We start from the raw sequence: 16,266 nt of genomic DNA, 5'->3' as shown, positions 1-16,266 counted from the left end.
GTGTAGAGGGAGTGAGAGATGGGAATAGCAACTTTGCACCCAGCACAGGGAGGCCTGCAGGCAGGGAGGTGGGATTGCTATACTTTTCCTAAACGTGCAAGTTATTCCTAACTCCTTCTGTTGCCATCATCCAAAATTATTGGGAGAGTTCAATTACTTTGTTTTTCCTTTCTTTTTTTTTTTTTTTTTTAAGGTTGGATATTTGGACAAAATGAAGCATTTTGAATTATAATTGTGTGGTTTGGCAGAAATGTGGTCATATTAAATAGGTCTTTATTGCCTTGAAGAAGAATTTATATAAAAAATAACTTAGTTTATTTGTGTTTCCTTTTAGGTGGCATTAAGTGTCCTGTTTGCAGCTTTGTGTATGGTACAAAATGGGAGTTCAACAGACATCTTAAGAACAAGCATGGTCTGAAGCTAGTGGAACACGATGGGGAGACAAAGTGGGAGGTAAACCGGAGTTGCCATGGCTTTACCACTATTTTTTTTTTCCTAGAGAGGAAATAAAGAATGTAGAATAATAAGTATTCAAAAATGTGTTCTGGACTTTTTATAAGATTAGGAGGACATGTGATCGCATTTATGTCCGTTTTGAATGCAACAGTGCTATGCTGTTAAGCTGGACTGCTTTAATATCTGATAGGATTAAAAAGGTTGTAAGTGCTTGCTTTGCTGCATTTTAAGGCTCTAGCTTTACATCTAGAAAACTGAATTGACCGGTTAAAATCTGGTAGTATTATACAGAGTAACTTTTCTGTCATTCGTTCTGTGTTTTCAGATCCAATCCTAAGCATGTAGCAGTCACAATATCACTGATTTAGGTCAGGCTTAAAAAAATTTAAGTTAGACCAAAGAAACTGGGTTATAAAACAAAAACAACACAAACTTTCTCAGTTTAGAGTGGAGACCTTGAAGGGTCTTATCCTCTCAAGCTTCCCTCTGTTGTCTTGTGGGTAGCAATTTATTTTAAAATGAAAACTGTTACTGTTACATAAGTGAGCTGACTGTAGGTGCAGAAGCTGTTGCAAAACCACAAAACTATCTAGAAACCTGTATTTAAAAAAAAAGAACAGTTGGCAAGCTTATTGATGAATCTTTTCTAGTGCCTGAGAGGGCCGTTACTGATTTCCAATGAGAGTAAAAAGCCAGAAGTGAACTGCAGTTGACTGACCTCCCCAATCTGAGACCCATTCTGCTAAACTTCAGGCATTTCTTGCTCTAGGCATAGCGCTAATGCATAATTTGGAAGAGTTATCCTGCAGTTCTTGGGTAACAGTTTTTGAGTAGCTACTGATATGGTGTGAAATTCTTGCAAATTATCACACTAAGTACATTATGGGCAGTTATTTAAAGAAGGAAGGGCAAGTATTTAAAAAGGTAATACTTTGATATCTGGTGTCCACATGCATTTCACAAACTGTTTTTTATCAACGTTTGCAGTAGATCCCCAGACCAGATAAAATAAGAGGACAAGAATATCTCTGCTGTGGAAATGGCTATAAATAAAATAAATAAATAAATAAAAGGACCCATCAAAGCAGGAATACTTGTTGACAGCTTGTCTTGAAAAAGCACAGTTACAGAAGATATTCTTTTCTAAAACAAAATGCCATTTTCAAACTTCAGATGCGTTTTACCAGATTACCTTTGTCCAGAAGGTCTTTATTAGACCCTGATGCAATAGAAGTCAATTGTTAGTCATGAAATAACTGTTTAACAGAAATGAAGTCAAGGTAATGTAGCCTTTTAAAACAACTTTTGAAGTAGAATCTAGGAATATAAAGCTATATAGTGATACCACAACTCCAAAGAAATCAATGGAAATTCTAATTTTTAATTATTTTTCACATATTATTTCTRTAACTCTCAATATTTGTCATACAAAATTTATTCCTTTAAATTCAGAACTTTCATTGGTCTCTAATGTGCTAAAATGAAAAGGAGATTTATCAATGTGTTGGCTGGGTTTTGTTTTTAAGTTAACTGCTGAAGTTTCTGAAGAATCATCTACTCAGTATCTCCATATCACAGAGGCTGGAGAAGATGTTCAGGGCACTCAGGCTGCAGTAGCTGCATTACAGAACCTTAGATATACTTCTGAGAATGGTAAGCTTTTTGAAGGTGGAGGTTGAAACACAAGCTACATCTTCTTTTCATAAATTTATAATTCTTTTGAGTACACTTGGCAATATATGATCAGCTGTGAAACTATAACCATGATGAGATTTGTTATCCAGAACTTACTTCTAGAGCTTTATATTTTTCTTTGAAGATAGATTATGAGAAATAGCCATTGCATACGAATTTCTATATCCTTACAACATTAATATTTAGCACACTCTGTTTTGAGTTATATTATTAGATGAGTGGAATTTTCTGTACTTATTATTAAATATATTGTGAAATCAGCTATCTTGACGGGGTAGCTGGTGTGCATCTAACACCAATTCTCCAGCTATTTTTCTTTCTGTGTAAGTCAACCTGCCGACAGAATGAATGACAGTGGAATAACTCATTTACCATGTTCCTAAGACAATGCTAACAAGCTTAATTCTAATGATACACCAAACAGAAAGTAAATGAGTCAGTATCACATTGACCAAGAAAAGGAAAGGTGTTAAATAATATTTGCTAAGTGGAAAACAGTCTGAAAGAAAAAGAAAAGATATTCAAGTTTCTAAGAGTGTTAAAACATCAGAGAGTAGCATAGGATTTTATGGTTGAGCTTTTCAATATATACATATATGTGTGTGTGTATGTATATTTGTATATATAAAAATAAATACATTTTGCCATTGTTTTGATCTTTGTAGTTAATACTATATATATATTTCTGAACTTCCCATTTTTAAATTGAATTTTCAAGCATGTTGTCATTAAGAATGTTACTGACAATTTTTGTATATTATTTAACTTCTAAACGGTGGGAATTCTGAATGAAGAAAACTTCTTGAGAATTTTTCTTAAATTTTTACATATTTCAGTTGAAATAAGCACAATCATGCAGTATGTTGTACATAATTTCAATTTTAAACATGAGTCTCTATTTTGCAAAGTGAAGTGATTTTCTTTAGTACATGCAAATTCAAGATGCTTCTTTGACATCTTCCTCTGGGTAGACAGGAAAAACAATGATATCTTGGCTAAAGGTAATTATATAGAAAAACAATGCAGCAAACATTCTGCAGTGCTTGCTGGCTTCAAAATCTTTCCTTTTCACAGTACTGGAGGAGTGTGAGAGTATGGCTATATGTTTTTGTAAATTTACTTTTCCTTTGCCAGGGCTATATACACATCAAGAGGATTAAAAAAAAGAAAAAAAAATGGCAAATGTTCAGCTGCTATACTTAAAGTGATGAGCATGATCTCTGTCAAGCAAGCAATTAACTTTTTCTCCTTGGCACATTAGTGATAACCGGATTTGTTGTAGGTTGAAAGGAATTACAGATGGCCAGACAGATGGTAAACACAGACATGTAGTATACTATGTAACTGTCCTGCTTACAGTATAGAGTTCAGGTTCTGTTTCAGTTGAACTTCTGGCAAGTACACATTTGGATGTGTAAAGTCTTGGAGAGTCCTAATTTACACTTAGTGTTATGAGTTGTACCTGTTGTTTACTTAGTCAATAGATTTTTTTAGATCTCTTTCCAATAGATATAAAAATGAGCAGTGTGGTTTCACAGACAGCTGATGCATGCCTTCTTCAGGAAAAATTAGTTCTGTGAATGCTTTCTGCCATGGATCTGTTATTAAGATGTCATGTTACTGAGTTGTTGGAAATTTGTAGACAGCTCTGTGAATCAGGGTGAAGGCAGGAGGGAAAAGAGTTTCTGCAGCACTTMGTCACATGCCATTTTTTACATGTGTTCTACTGTAATGGTCTTATGCTTACTGTCTTTCTGATAAGGTGAAAGACTTGACCCAACGGCTGTGAATATCCTGCAGCAAATCATTGAGTTGGGTGCAGAAACTCATGATGCCACTGCAGTTGCTTCTGTAGTTACCATGGCACCTGGAACTGTAACAGTGGTAAAGCAGGTAAGAGCTCTTTACTTTTCTAAAACAGTTGTGTTTTGTCTTCATATGTTTGTTATGAAACGTATAAGTGTTCTGCAAGGGCTAAATTTTGAGTGACCATGCAAGAATTTTTTCAAACCTAACTTTTGACTACTACTTGTATATACGTGTATGTGCACATGCACCTGTGATGATACATGTATACACTTACATATGTGTATACATAGACATACGGATACATAGATATATATACACATATTTATACATAAAAATAGGAGGGAATTTGTTTGTGCTTGTATGTATGTATGTGTACACACGCATATATGTTTGAAAATGTGACTTTTCCAAGACATTTTCAGGTTTTTTGACCAACATAGTTGCATTATGGTTAAGCATCTAGTTCCATTATCATCTAAAAGAAACGGAAATTCCTGGACACAGCATCCATCTGCAAACAGAATAATCTGAAAGGTCCTTTTGGCTTGTGCAAAGCTGTGAGGTGCACGCACAGCAACCCCTTAGTGCTGTACGTCCATATCCAAAGATGAACCACCATCCTTGTAACTCTGTCAGGTGGTTAATATGAGGCAGACTTGCATGGTCCTAAAGTCAGGTATGCTGAGGACAAATGAGACTTCTACTCGGCTTCAGCTCACTCTGCCTTTCTTATGAGGGGTGCAAGATAAGCAATGTGCAGGCATGTAGCAGCTGTAGTGTTGAGGATGCTCCTTACAGCCATCGCTTATGTGAGACAGTAGTCAGTGTGGTCACCCACATTTGAGGTAGGCTACATAAAGAAAAGCTCAAGCAAATTGCAGCTGGTTGAGAGGATCTGTAAATACTTCTGTTATTACCATGAAAATTCTCAGAGACCAGAGACAGAGGTCAGTATTCAAAAAAGCATGAATAAGATGAGTTGGTAATTTCAGGCTTTCAACTGATAAAGAATTAGGTGACACAATTTGTGGTAAGAAATTAGTTTCTTCTAAAGTGAGACAAAACTTGTAAGATATTGGTAGAACTTTATGTATATTTTTCTTGAAGTGTGGTATTGCATAGGATTTTGACAAGAATATTTGCACTGTACAACTTTTGAGTTTAATGTTTTTTGGTAATATTGTGGATGTTAGACTCACAGATGATGGACTTCCCACTCCTATGCCATTTCTGTGAGGAGTGTTTGAGTAATTCCTAACCGTACCTCCCAAAAGTCAGGGAGAGGGGGCAAAATTTGAAGAAAATGCATTTTGAAATGCTCCTTTGCAATAATTACCAGGTATTTTGATTAAAAATCATATAAAGGTTCTCTTCTTATGAAGAGGAACAGCCAAATTTGCAGACTAATCAGAATCAATAAAGTGGAGAGAGATTTCAGTCCTGCTTTATGTGCAGATTTCAAAACACCTTTAATAGTAGAGCCACTGCTGACAGGTATGTCTGTGCTATATATATGACCTATTTAAGTGGATGATTAGCCATTGGTGTTTCTCTGTGCTATCTCTTAATACTATTKAAAAGTGTTCTGGCCTTTAAAATTCATTTTTTGTTGCCCTTCTTCTACTAAAAGCCTGAGAGAGAATGACTGTTGAACTAGCAGCTGTGAATGAGAAGCTGCATTTGAGAAACTGCATCATTAAACCTAAAAAAGATACTTTTTAGTGGTTCTTCCTCCTTCAAGAATTAGATCTGTTTAGTTTCTGACTCATCTTAAAATCCATCTTCTTCCTTGTGTTAGATCATCTGAACTTGTTGGTGCTGTTTTGTAAAAAAGTGTTTATATTAAAAATTATTTCTCTCACTTACTTTTTATTCCATATTTCTAGCTAGCATTTGAGTTTACAAGCTGCTGAGCATAGATCACTTCTTTCCCTTGCCTTGGAGCTCTCTCTCTCACACTTTTTTTGCTCTGGTATCAGACTGGTATAAGCACCACTCTTACATCAACTGAAATACTGAATTTGCAGAGAATCTCTTTGCTGCTTTTCTTTTTTTSCCTCTTTAGAGTCCTATTAATATAAAATGCCTTTTTTCTCCCTAACTTAAAGTTGCAGAAAAGCAAAATTGGTCTGTGAAGAATTGAAATAGACTCAAGCTGAGTGACCCTGTGGTACCTCTATTTATGTTGAATCTTGCTAATAGCTTACTTTGATGTTGGAAGCGCTGTTCCTCTATTAAATGTTTCATATTTGTACTGGAGTGCTTACTGGCTTTTTTTTCCCGGTTGTTTGGTGCCTTTTCACTTTTCAGTGTGCAGACTTGTGATTTTTCTGAGGAAATATAAGGTGGAGGCCCACTGACAGCTAACTGACTTCTTGATTACCTTTCGTGGGCTTTCTGGAAGGAGTTAAAGGACCAGTGGAGGTCTGTGGGTGTTTTGTTTGTTTTAATTTCTCTTCGCACATCTATTCTTTTAATTTTCTGTATAAGTTGATCTTTTCTCAATTCTATTTATTTTACAGCTTTTGTTACTGTTCCCAGTTCTTATCTTCACAACAGAAGATTGCTTCAGAATTATAACAGCACCGATTTTTAATTTGAGGGAGGGGAAAAAGAAATCCATAAATGACATTACCGTGACTGTAATCCTCTCCTATCGTAGAACTGACAGCTTTTCTTTTTTCTTTAATAATGAGTTGCTTTCTGTGGGATATAACTCACTTGTGCCTACTACTTTGTCAGTTTTTTAATTATGCTGAGTTCCTAATTGTTAACCTTGAGGTGATCTTAAGACATGTTCATATTTCACTTTCCCACTGGAAAATTTATTCCACACTCTATTCTGTGACCTTCAGCTTCTCTTGTGGATTGTGAGACAAAAAATTCGTTCAGGGTGTCAGCAATATATCAGCATCATCTGTCAGTAAGTTTCCACTCTTGTTCTTTAATGGCCTCACCGAGTCCTTGCTTAGCAGCTTGGTTCCATTTTTTTCCTTAACATTTATTTAGTGTTCTGATTTTTATACTATTATGTGGGGTTTTTTTTCTTTCTTTCTTTTAGGTGGTATTATTCCTTTTTTTTATYGGTTCTTACCTTCACCCTTCATTCCTGCTTTCAAAATCCTGTTTTTTACACTAAGAAATTTCTTTTAAATCCTAAATTATTAGAATGCACAGTTTTAAAAATATTTTTTGCTGCAAATGTTACACAATGCTGTTGCTGTTTTTCCTTCCTTTTCCTCCCTGGAACTTTCTCACATTACTCCTCCTTACTTCTCAGCCATAAAAGTGCTATTCACACTTGTAACCTGGATTTGTATGCAAATCCCAATGTATCAATAATGCTACAATTTCCACCCTTTGGCAGTTCCCCTAATCTATGTGCCCAGACGTCTGGTGTGAAGCATTTGCGGTGTCTCACATGACCATGAGACTTTTCTGTACAGAAGCAAGCTTTAGCTTAGCCTGTGAGTCTTTTTCAGTACGTTGCTAGATGCTGAATGTATTAGCTCTGATTTTTGACTTATTTTCTGCCAAGTCAGGTGACAGAAACGATACCATGTTTACAGTATTCTGCTCTTACATTATTGCTCTGAGTTGAAGTGTGTATTCTTACTGCATGTGTATGAAAATCGTTAGTACACAGCATAGTGGAGCTGAAATCGGGATCAAATTATCTGAGGACCCCAGCTCCTGAATCGCATGTTGAGACAAAAGTACCAATTTTCAAGTTGGAAACTTTACATGATTTTACAACAGAAAAGTCTTGACAGCATGACAGCAACCAGTCCCAGGTTGAATCAGGATTCAGCACGTAATTTAAAACCAAAAATTATTATTTAAACCAAAAAACCTGTTTGACTTGAATTGTGACTGGTAACTAAGAATTGGTTTTTGGCTCCCTTCAGTAAAAAAATAGAATAAAATAAAATWAAAAAAAAAAGACTGTCTGAYGACAATTGCCAGGTTGTATCATGTATGAGAGGCCTTTCACAGGTTGTGTCAAGAGCCTGAAATTACTTTAGTCYGTTCTTCTCTGAGAATSAGTACACCAAGCTATTATCCAGGTTAAACTTTTTCTGATACTTAATTTGGGAGAAATGCTATTCTGTGACAGCTATGAAAACATGCATCTGCTACAGACGCATAATGCACATCAAATGCCTGAGAGAAAACCAAGATGCTAGTCCGACGTTTTACCAAAACGGCCTGAGCGTGGCAAAACTCCACACTAAAYTTTTGATTGCAGCATTTCGTGTTTCTTTGAATCCAGTTTGGTTGCTAGTTATCCAGGTTGCATCTGCCTCCAAGACAGAGCTAATGAAGRTAATATTTAATGGTGTTATATCTGAGTTGTTCTGCCTGAGGTTATAGAAAGATACAGTCAGTAATAAAGGGGAGGAAAAGGTGGAAGCAAAGAGCATTAAAGAGTTACTGGGAAGGAGGGTAATAAATACTCAGAAAAGAAAGAAGTGTTGTTCATAACGGATGGTAAAGATGGGCTGGAAATTGAGAAGGAAAATGTTCTGTGGGAACAGAACAAAAGAGGAAGGACTGGAAATGTAAAACAAGTCACTGCTTCCTGTGGAGGTGTTTCTTTGTGCCCTATTATAGGTGTAATTTTGCACCCGTGCCCAGGAAGGCTGGGCTTTTTTGTTTGTTTTGCTAGTAGTCTGTTCACTCCTTTGCCTTTATAGGTGGAGTATTATCCTAGCTAAGTTGCTGAAGATAAAGGCAGGGTTGGAGGACCAGTAGTCATGCCAGGATCGCAGAGTTTATAGTATCTGSAGCTCTGTATTCAAAAACTATCAACTACAAACTAACTTAATTTATAATTATTTCTTTCAGTTAACATATGCATCAAATAAAGACAGTAATTAATCCTGCAGAAAGAATTTATTCCAAGTTAAACATTTGMTTGATTTAAATACCGAGTTCCTGTCAAGAAACATTTCTCTCAAAGATGAAGACTCCTGTTGTCCTTTTTTTTGCAGAGAGATATTCTATATTCTTTCAACATATTGTGTCTGTAAATTATACTCYGAGGAGAAGAGGTTCAATGTGCATTTTCTTGCTTTTGCAATGTGAGCATCCTTGAATGCTTGTTCTTTGAATCTCCCACTGCATTGCCCAGAATATCAAAAGAATTGCCCTTTTTTGATCTGTGTCCATTAGCTCTAATTTTTGTTAGAGCTGTTGCTCTTCCATTTCCAGTGTTTGTTAGCAGGAAGTATGTTCTGTTAACAGTATCTTTTCTGTTAATTCATTGAACTGTCATTTGTTTTGCTTAGATGCATAATGTGCTACCTCTACTAAATCTCTGTATAAATGAAAGTTAGAAATAGTGTAGGCTCATTTGTCCAAATTTGAATTTTTCTTTTTGCCTCAAGTTACTTTGGATTCCTCACATTTTTGGGGGATTCCTATTCTCTGTCTTTGCTCTAACAAAACAAAACCAACTCCARCAAGAACAGCCCAACTAACCTATGCCCATGATCTTGTTCACTGCCTCAACTCCCCAACTCCTTTTCTTTTTCTTAAYTTCTAATTCTCTGAACAATATATCTGGGTAAGTGCAGCACACAGAAATTCTTTCGCCATTTTGCTTGTAGCACATTAGCATGTATAAGCTTTAATCACAAATACATGCCCTTATATACTAAGTAATAGTGACCTAGACAGTCTTCTCCTGTCCCAGTGAAAGGTCTTGCATCTGTCTTTCTTTTGTGGCTCTAGAGCCATCACTTCAAGCTCACTGTGTTTAAAGATTGTATCAGACTTCCTGCAGAACTGTTCTTTATCATCAGTCCATTTTCTATTTCAACACTATGGAATGGAACWCTTTTTTCCTGTTATTCAAGCCTAAAAAGCTGCTGTTATCTTCAGATGGGGTTCGTGGATCTTGCATTTGAGTGGTAACTAAACGCTGCTGACTTACTCTGTATGCTCATTTTAATATGGCCTTTTATTTCATCCACGTAGCTAAAATGGTTGTCTGAGCTATCATTATTTTATGCTATGTTTACTCTGATATTCTTTTTTTTGACATTTACAGACACTGTTTTGCCCCTTTTGTATTCACTCAGAACAGATTTCAAAGATTGCTTGTCTGCCCCTCTTGACATCATGCTGTCTTTCAGCGTCCGCTTGATCTTTCTTTTTTGCCACATCAAGCAAAAGCTTCTGTTTTTCACTTCAAGGCTTTTTACACAGTTCTGACTTAGTATCTCATCTCTCATTAGTTGTGGAGATTTGACTTCTACCTTTGCTCAGCCTATAAAGGTTTAATTGCTCATTACTTTTTCAAACAACTTGCTTAATGCCTTCTTCCATATTGTGCTTAGTTATGTGGATTTTTAATGAAGAGCAATTTGTACCTAATTGTCTTCTCTCAATTATGCTTCAAAAATATGATGACAGCAGTTATCTGTGGTGAGGTAATTGATATATTGATACTGCTGCCTGTCTAGTTTATATTATACTCCCCCATCTCCTTTTTTTCTGTATCTGCTTGCTGTCTGTCATTTTATATTGAAATTATAAAGTCTTTGGGGGGCATGAAATGTTTTATACGTGTAGAATACCTGGTACAATGCATGTCCCAATCCAAATCACTACGCTAATATTAACAATCGAGAGAGCTAATTTGCTAAAGAATATTTCCTCTTTTTCTCCCATTCAGAAATCACAGAGGAGACTGATCTTCCTTCTGTATCTGTCCATTGGAGTGTAGGGTTAACTCTATTACTGAAAAGCGTGGTAACCTGCTTTCCCACCTGGGCTTACAAATAATTTACTCTGAAGAGTAAGCACATCTACTGTTTCACTAACTCAGCAGTTCTTTAACAAGGTTAAGAAAACAGTGGATTTTCACTAGTTTCACTTTTTATTTTATTTCCTCCCATCTTTTTATTTTGTGGCCTCTTCAGGCTCTGGTAAAATCCTGCCGTAGCAACAGCTGCCACCTTCAAAATGACAGGCGTAGCAATGCACAGCAAAGAATACACCTCTTACTGTGGTGTCCTACAAGGTAAACAGGAGCATCTGCAACCTAGGGTAATTTTAACTTCCTACAAGATCTATATGATTAACCTTTCTTCTTCATGGTAAAGTGAAAGTYGGCTTTCAGTTTGAAATCACAAGAGAGATTCTGCAGAGGAATTGGGTCAAGCCCAGCAAGGCTGTTTTAAGTATACTCTGGACTTGTGGCTCTTGCCAGCTTCAAAGAAATTAAAGATATTAATTATTTCTCAGAATGACCTCTAGAATGAGAAAGCAGCTTTACTAGTTTGTTGTAAATAGTTTCTTTATTCCCCTTTCAGGGAATGAGAAGAAGTATATTTTTCCTTAATAGAGAAGATTCATTCTTCTCAGATTAAAAAAGGCTTGTTTGGTCTTAGAGGAAGATATCTCTAAGAGGTACCCATTTTTGTGTGTTATTTGCATGTGTTTTGACAATCCTTGGCTATTTGCATTCAAARCAAATCATGAGGTTATTAATGAAGGTATAGAGATGTTTTTTTCCTGCTGGCCTTCATGAGAGACATATTTAGCYCCTAAAGAATTACTCTGCAGATACTGAATTGGTTTAGCATGCCAKCAGTGGAGGGCTTCAGATTCTTGCTGCCACTCTTTAAAAAAGGATAAGCAGCCAGATGCTTTTYAGCTAGCTGTCAAACGGAAAAGTCATGGATGTCTGTCTTGAAAAGACTGGAAATGCCAATAAAAAGAATTGAACATAGCAACTTCATTCATTCTGATGGCAGCTGCGCCACTGTTTCATCAATTTGAGGGATGTAAATTAACGTTTCAAAATTATTCCCTGTGGAACAATCTAATAGGAACCAAGCTGAAGCATGTAAACACTGAACTTATTTGAAATGTAAATATCCAAAATAATTTAATATGGTGATTTGTCAAACTAGGAGGATTACAGAGGGCTGTTCAAAAAAGATACTAGAAGCTAGGAACACCAGGAATAAGGGCATTAGTCTTCTTTACCCTACATGACAAGGGTTATAAAACCACATCAATAAAGGCAGGTAGGGAGGTTAAATTAACTTTCTTTATTGGCCATTTTCATTTCAAGAGCATATAAAACTGAAAAAGTATTAGATTGCTGCTATTGAATTGAATGAGATTCTGTTTTCATTTCAGTTTTGTGTCAACTGTGCTTTATTTATCTTCTTTTATTCATATTTATATACACTCACAAAACTGTACTTAAAATTATTTATGCATTTTGATTTAGAATGACTAAAGTGAAACTGTACAAACTCATATTCAAACTGCAGTGTGCATTCTTGCATCTCAGCAAATGTAGTCGTTTTTATCAAAATGTCATTTTGGGGACTGAGGCCTATTGTCAGAAGAGTTTTATGTATGCTACGCTAGCACAGGAGAAGTTCCTGTGAATTACATACTTAAAAGGCCAAATTTCAGGCCTGCCTATTCATGTATTTGCGTGGASATCTCTGTTATCAAGGGTCTGTAGTTATGTGCAGACCTAACAAGCTGTGAGATTTTGTTTACCCTGTGTTTTAACTTCAGCTGCCTACCTGAATTCGGTAATACTTGGACTTTGGTTTGCCTGTCGTGACCGCCATTTGTGGATTTTGTTTTGAGCTCTCCATCGTACGGCGATTCTGTCGCTGGATTCAGGCAAGAGGAGGGTGCACTTACGAAAGGGGAGTCCTGTGTCTGGATTCGCTAAATTCCTCTYGCTTTCTGCAGGACTTGGATTCCTTTTTAAAAGGAGGGAGGGCAGAGAAAGAAGCAAGTAAMGAATGTCATGTATCTTCTCATGACTTTGCGCCTTGCTTTTTGAGTAAAGACCCAAGTTTTGCATTAGTAAAGGATAATCTTTGGCATAGCCATATTTTGTGGCATTGATTTTTAAGGGTGGTTGCAAATTTTATCGCATCAAGACAGGCATCSAACGTTACCTTTTTTTGTAAAATGTTGAACTTGAACTTCAACAGGAGTAACTTAAAACATTTTTAAGAAAAATATTCAGATATGCATTGTAGAAGAAAAGGGTCATGGAAAGGATTTAATCCCTATTCTGTAATTTTATCCCTCTAATCTCAGACCTGTGTAACAACGCCAGAGTCAGCTTCAGTAGGAGCAATTATACTTTTGCGTTAAGGTCAACAAAAATGGCAGGAATCTCTTTAGAAGTTAAATCTTTCACTAGATAAAATCCGCATGCATTTCCAGCAGTATATCACAAGCATACTGACTCAGGGACCTCTATGTAAATAAACGCCTGAACATACTTGTTATCGTTCGAGAAATAGCTTTGTATAGCCTCATGAATTGAGCGAAAGTGCAGAGTGATATGAGGTGCTAAGGGGTGGCATCTCTCTTAAATCTTCTTGATCTGACAGAAACTTTAAACACAGAATAAAAAAAGTTAAAGGAAAAGTAAGCATTGAACAGTGGGAAAGATTGCKTAGAAAAAACATCATGTTAGATCAATAAGAAAACAAATATATAGAACTCCTTTTTCTCCTTACTATTCTCTAATCTAAGGAGTCAAACACATGCATGGAAACGTCTCTTCTCTTCCCATTCCCCTCTTAAACAGCAGTAAGTGCTATTGGCAACAGTACGTCTTCATTATGCACACACTTCACTGTTTTGCACTTGTGGGTGCATTGGTATTTATGATCTGACAAATAAAACAGCTCTTTTTAATGAACACAGCGGTACAGAAATTGTCTAACAAATACCTTTGCATATATCTTGTATACAGAAAAAATGCTCTTCCATTCTCTTCTCAAAAATACATTGTTGTACTGTTAATACTGGAGAGACTTAATTTCTTCCGAGTGACTTACAGTTTTCTGATGTTTTGATATTGGCTGAGAGTACTGTGTGTTGGAGATCGTATGGATCTGTAGAGGAATTAAGATTTGTTCTTCAATTTTAATATGTGCTACATTTTAATGATTCCCAGAGTYAGTTGAACTCTTTTAACCACCTAATTGTGATGTTCTTTTTTATTTTTGTTAAGTAGAAATATGTTCATTAAAAATTTTCATTTTTTGATTGTTCCTATTAGTATCCTTTCAATACGATAAAACTGCTGCCCCCCAAACAGTGGGTCTTGGAGATATAGTTCAGTAATACTTAGAGTTCACAATTTCTAATAAAAGTCCTTTGATATTTGCAATACAAAAAAAAAAAAAAAACTTTTAAGAGCAGTCTCTTGCCTCAAAAAAATGGTGATTGTAGTTGTTTTAGATGGATTCTCAGTTATACTAGGAGAAATTGTTCAACTTCAGATTTATTTAGATAATGGTGGTTTTGAATGAATGACTGCTGAGAGTTTAAAGATGTCTCCAGAGTTGTGCCCCTAGAACTTTGTAGCTGTTTGTGTGTTTAACTGAGATGCAGTGTATAACATTACAAAATTATAAAACTCTTACTAGTAAAAAAGTTTATTAGAAATTTACAGTGCAAGTCTGGTGTTTTCTCTCAAAAATATGATTTCAAATTTCTGTCTGTATTTGCATTAATCATCACAATAGCAATTATTTATTTGAAAGGTGAAACTTCTATAACCTCTTCAATTTCTTCTTAGGTGAAAGAAGAGGAGCAATCAGCCAATCACACTTTGATGATTCARGAGACTCTGCAGCAAGCCTCAGTGGAGCTGTCTGAACAGCATCACCTGGTAGTCTCATCAGATGAAGTGGAGGGAATTGAGACAGTGACTGTCTACACGCAGGGAGGAGAGGCTTCAGAATTTATAGTTTACGTACAGGAAGCTGTGCAGCCTGTGGAAGAACAAACTGTGGAACAAGCTGTTCAGGAACTCTAGGGAACAGTACTCAAAAGGGATAGTTACTTGATTTGTCAAAGCCGAGACTTCTGTTTCTTTTCATAACACAACCAAAAGGAAACATGCTGGCAAATTTTCAATTAATTTGTGAAGCAAGACCTTGTTACTGGATAGTGATCTGGCTGGTTGGATTGTATGAGTAACTTAGACATACTGTGTACACAGCCTCCTCAGATTTTTTCTTTTGGAAAAATGTTAATATTTTGAGGAAAAGGTGTTCTTCCTCTTCTAAGAAGACCTCTCACTTGCTTCCTATGAATCCTGAAAAATGTGTTTGGTCACTTCAAAACAATGTTAWCCTTACAATAAGAAAACATCCATAAAGGTCAGCAGGCATGTCTAAAGAAGTCAGTACATCCCATCTTAYAAATACTTAATATGTTCTTGACTTCACTAGGTAAAGGTTTTTTTTGTAAAATTATCATGACTTCTTATTTCTGAATATATGCTTAGAATGTGTTTACAGAGCTATGAACCTAGCCCAAATGTGTAAGGCTCAAGACTCTAATTAGAAATATACCACCGATGGACTCTAGGTTGTACTTCTGAGTTGATCTTTTGGTTTTGGAAGATAYTTAAAGCCATATATGATAATTCTGGGTACTAGTAGGATGATTATTATTTAGATAATTGATTAATGCTAACTCTGTCAATCCCACTAAATAAATACCTGTCCACTACCATACAATGAACCCAAATCTATTTGTCAACTCATCGAAATAGTCTTTTGTTTTTATGGAAAATTAKATTCAAATGATTTGTAAATGCTATAAAATATGTATGTTAATATGTTTTAAAAAGAAAGTTTGTAAATATATGACTGTGTGAAAGAACTTGTACAAAAAAAGTAAATATTGACAAGAGTTTAGATATTCTTAATTATGCATGTATATAGTTCTAAGTTTTTCTTCATGAATCTTAATTGGTTTCTGATTTAATATTTTTAAATTTGAACTATAAAAGTTATTAATTGATAACAAAGTTGTCACGTTTCTTTTTAATGCACTACTGTTGGCTTCCTTTTCACAGCTAAGTAAAGAATACTGCTTTGCATTTTTCAGTCTGAGAAATTATTCCTCTAGTTATTAATCTCTAGTCAAAGAAATGGCGTAGTGAAGTCAAGGAGGACTTTATGTGACTTGAACTTATTTACGGGCATTCTGAGTGGAAAAATGGGACAAAGATTTTGAATAAGCAAATGTAATATAGTGAGCTGTTATCTACCTCTTGWAAATCTACTGGGTTTTATCAATTTTATAATTGCAGAAGTGCAAATATTTAGTGGCTGTTTCTCTCTTAACTGTGGTGATAACGAATTTGCCTTTGTTAATGGAAAAGAAATGAACAAATATTTAAACATCTAAGCAGAATGAAAATCATTCAGCTTTAATGTAGCTRTATTTCCTCTGGTTTAATCTTGCAAGTGCACAGAAATCTCAGTGTCATTGGGTTTAAAA

The 16,266-nt window shown here is 35.6% G+C and overlaps 1 protein-coding gene across 4 annotated transcripts in view; it reads left to right on the top strand.

Moving 5' to 3' along the window:
• ZFAT (zinc finger and AT-hook domain containing) overlaps positions 1-15,695 on the top strand; it is an 89,535-nt gene extending 73,840 nt beyond the window's left edge. For all 4 annotated transcript variants that reach the window (XM_085320713.1, XM_085320553.1, XM_085320629.1 and 1 more), the window contains 4 exons: positions 335-453; positions 1,983-2,109; positions 3,914-4,044; positions 14,549-15,695. In XM_085320713.1, the coding sequence (XP_085176839.1) occupies positions 335-453; positions 1,983-2,109; positions 3,914-4,044; positions 14,549-14,788 (617 nt within the window). In that variant the 3' untranslated portion in view covers positions 14,789-15,695. The remainder of the gene's footprint in view (positions 1-334; positions 454-1,982; positions 2,110-3,913; positions 4,045-14,548) is intronic.
• Positions 15,696-16,266: the final 571 nt, after the last annotated feature.

Source organism: Rhea americana, unplaced genomic scaffold (genome assembly GCF_003343005.1).
Source record: "Rhea americana isolate MKP2758 unplaced genomic scaffold, rheAme1 scaffold_0, whole genome shotgun sequence".
In the NCBI taxonomy this organism is placed as follows: Eukaryota; Metazoa; Chordata; class Aves; order Rheiformes; family Rheidae; genus Rhea; species Rhea americana.
Note: the sequence above shows the minus strand (reverse complement) of the source record. Positions and strands in the feature narration are given on the sequence as shown.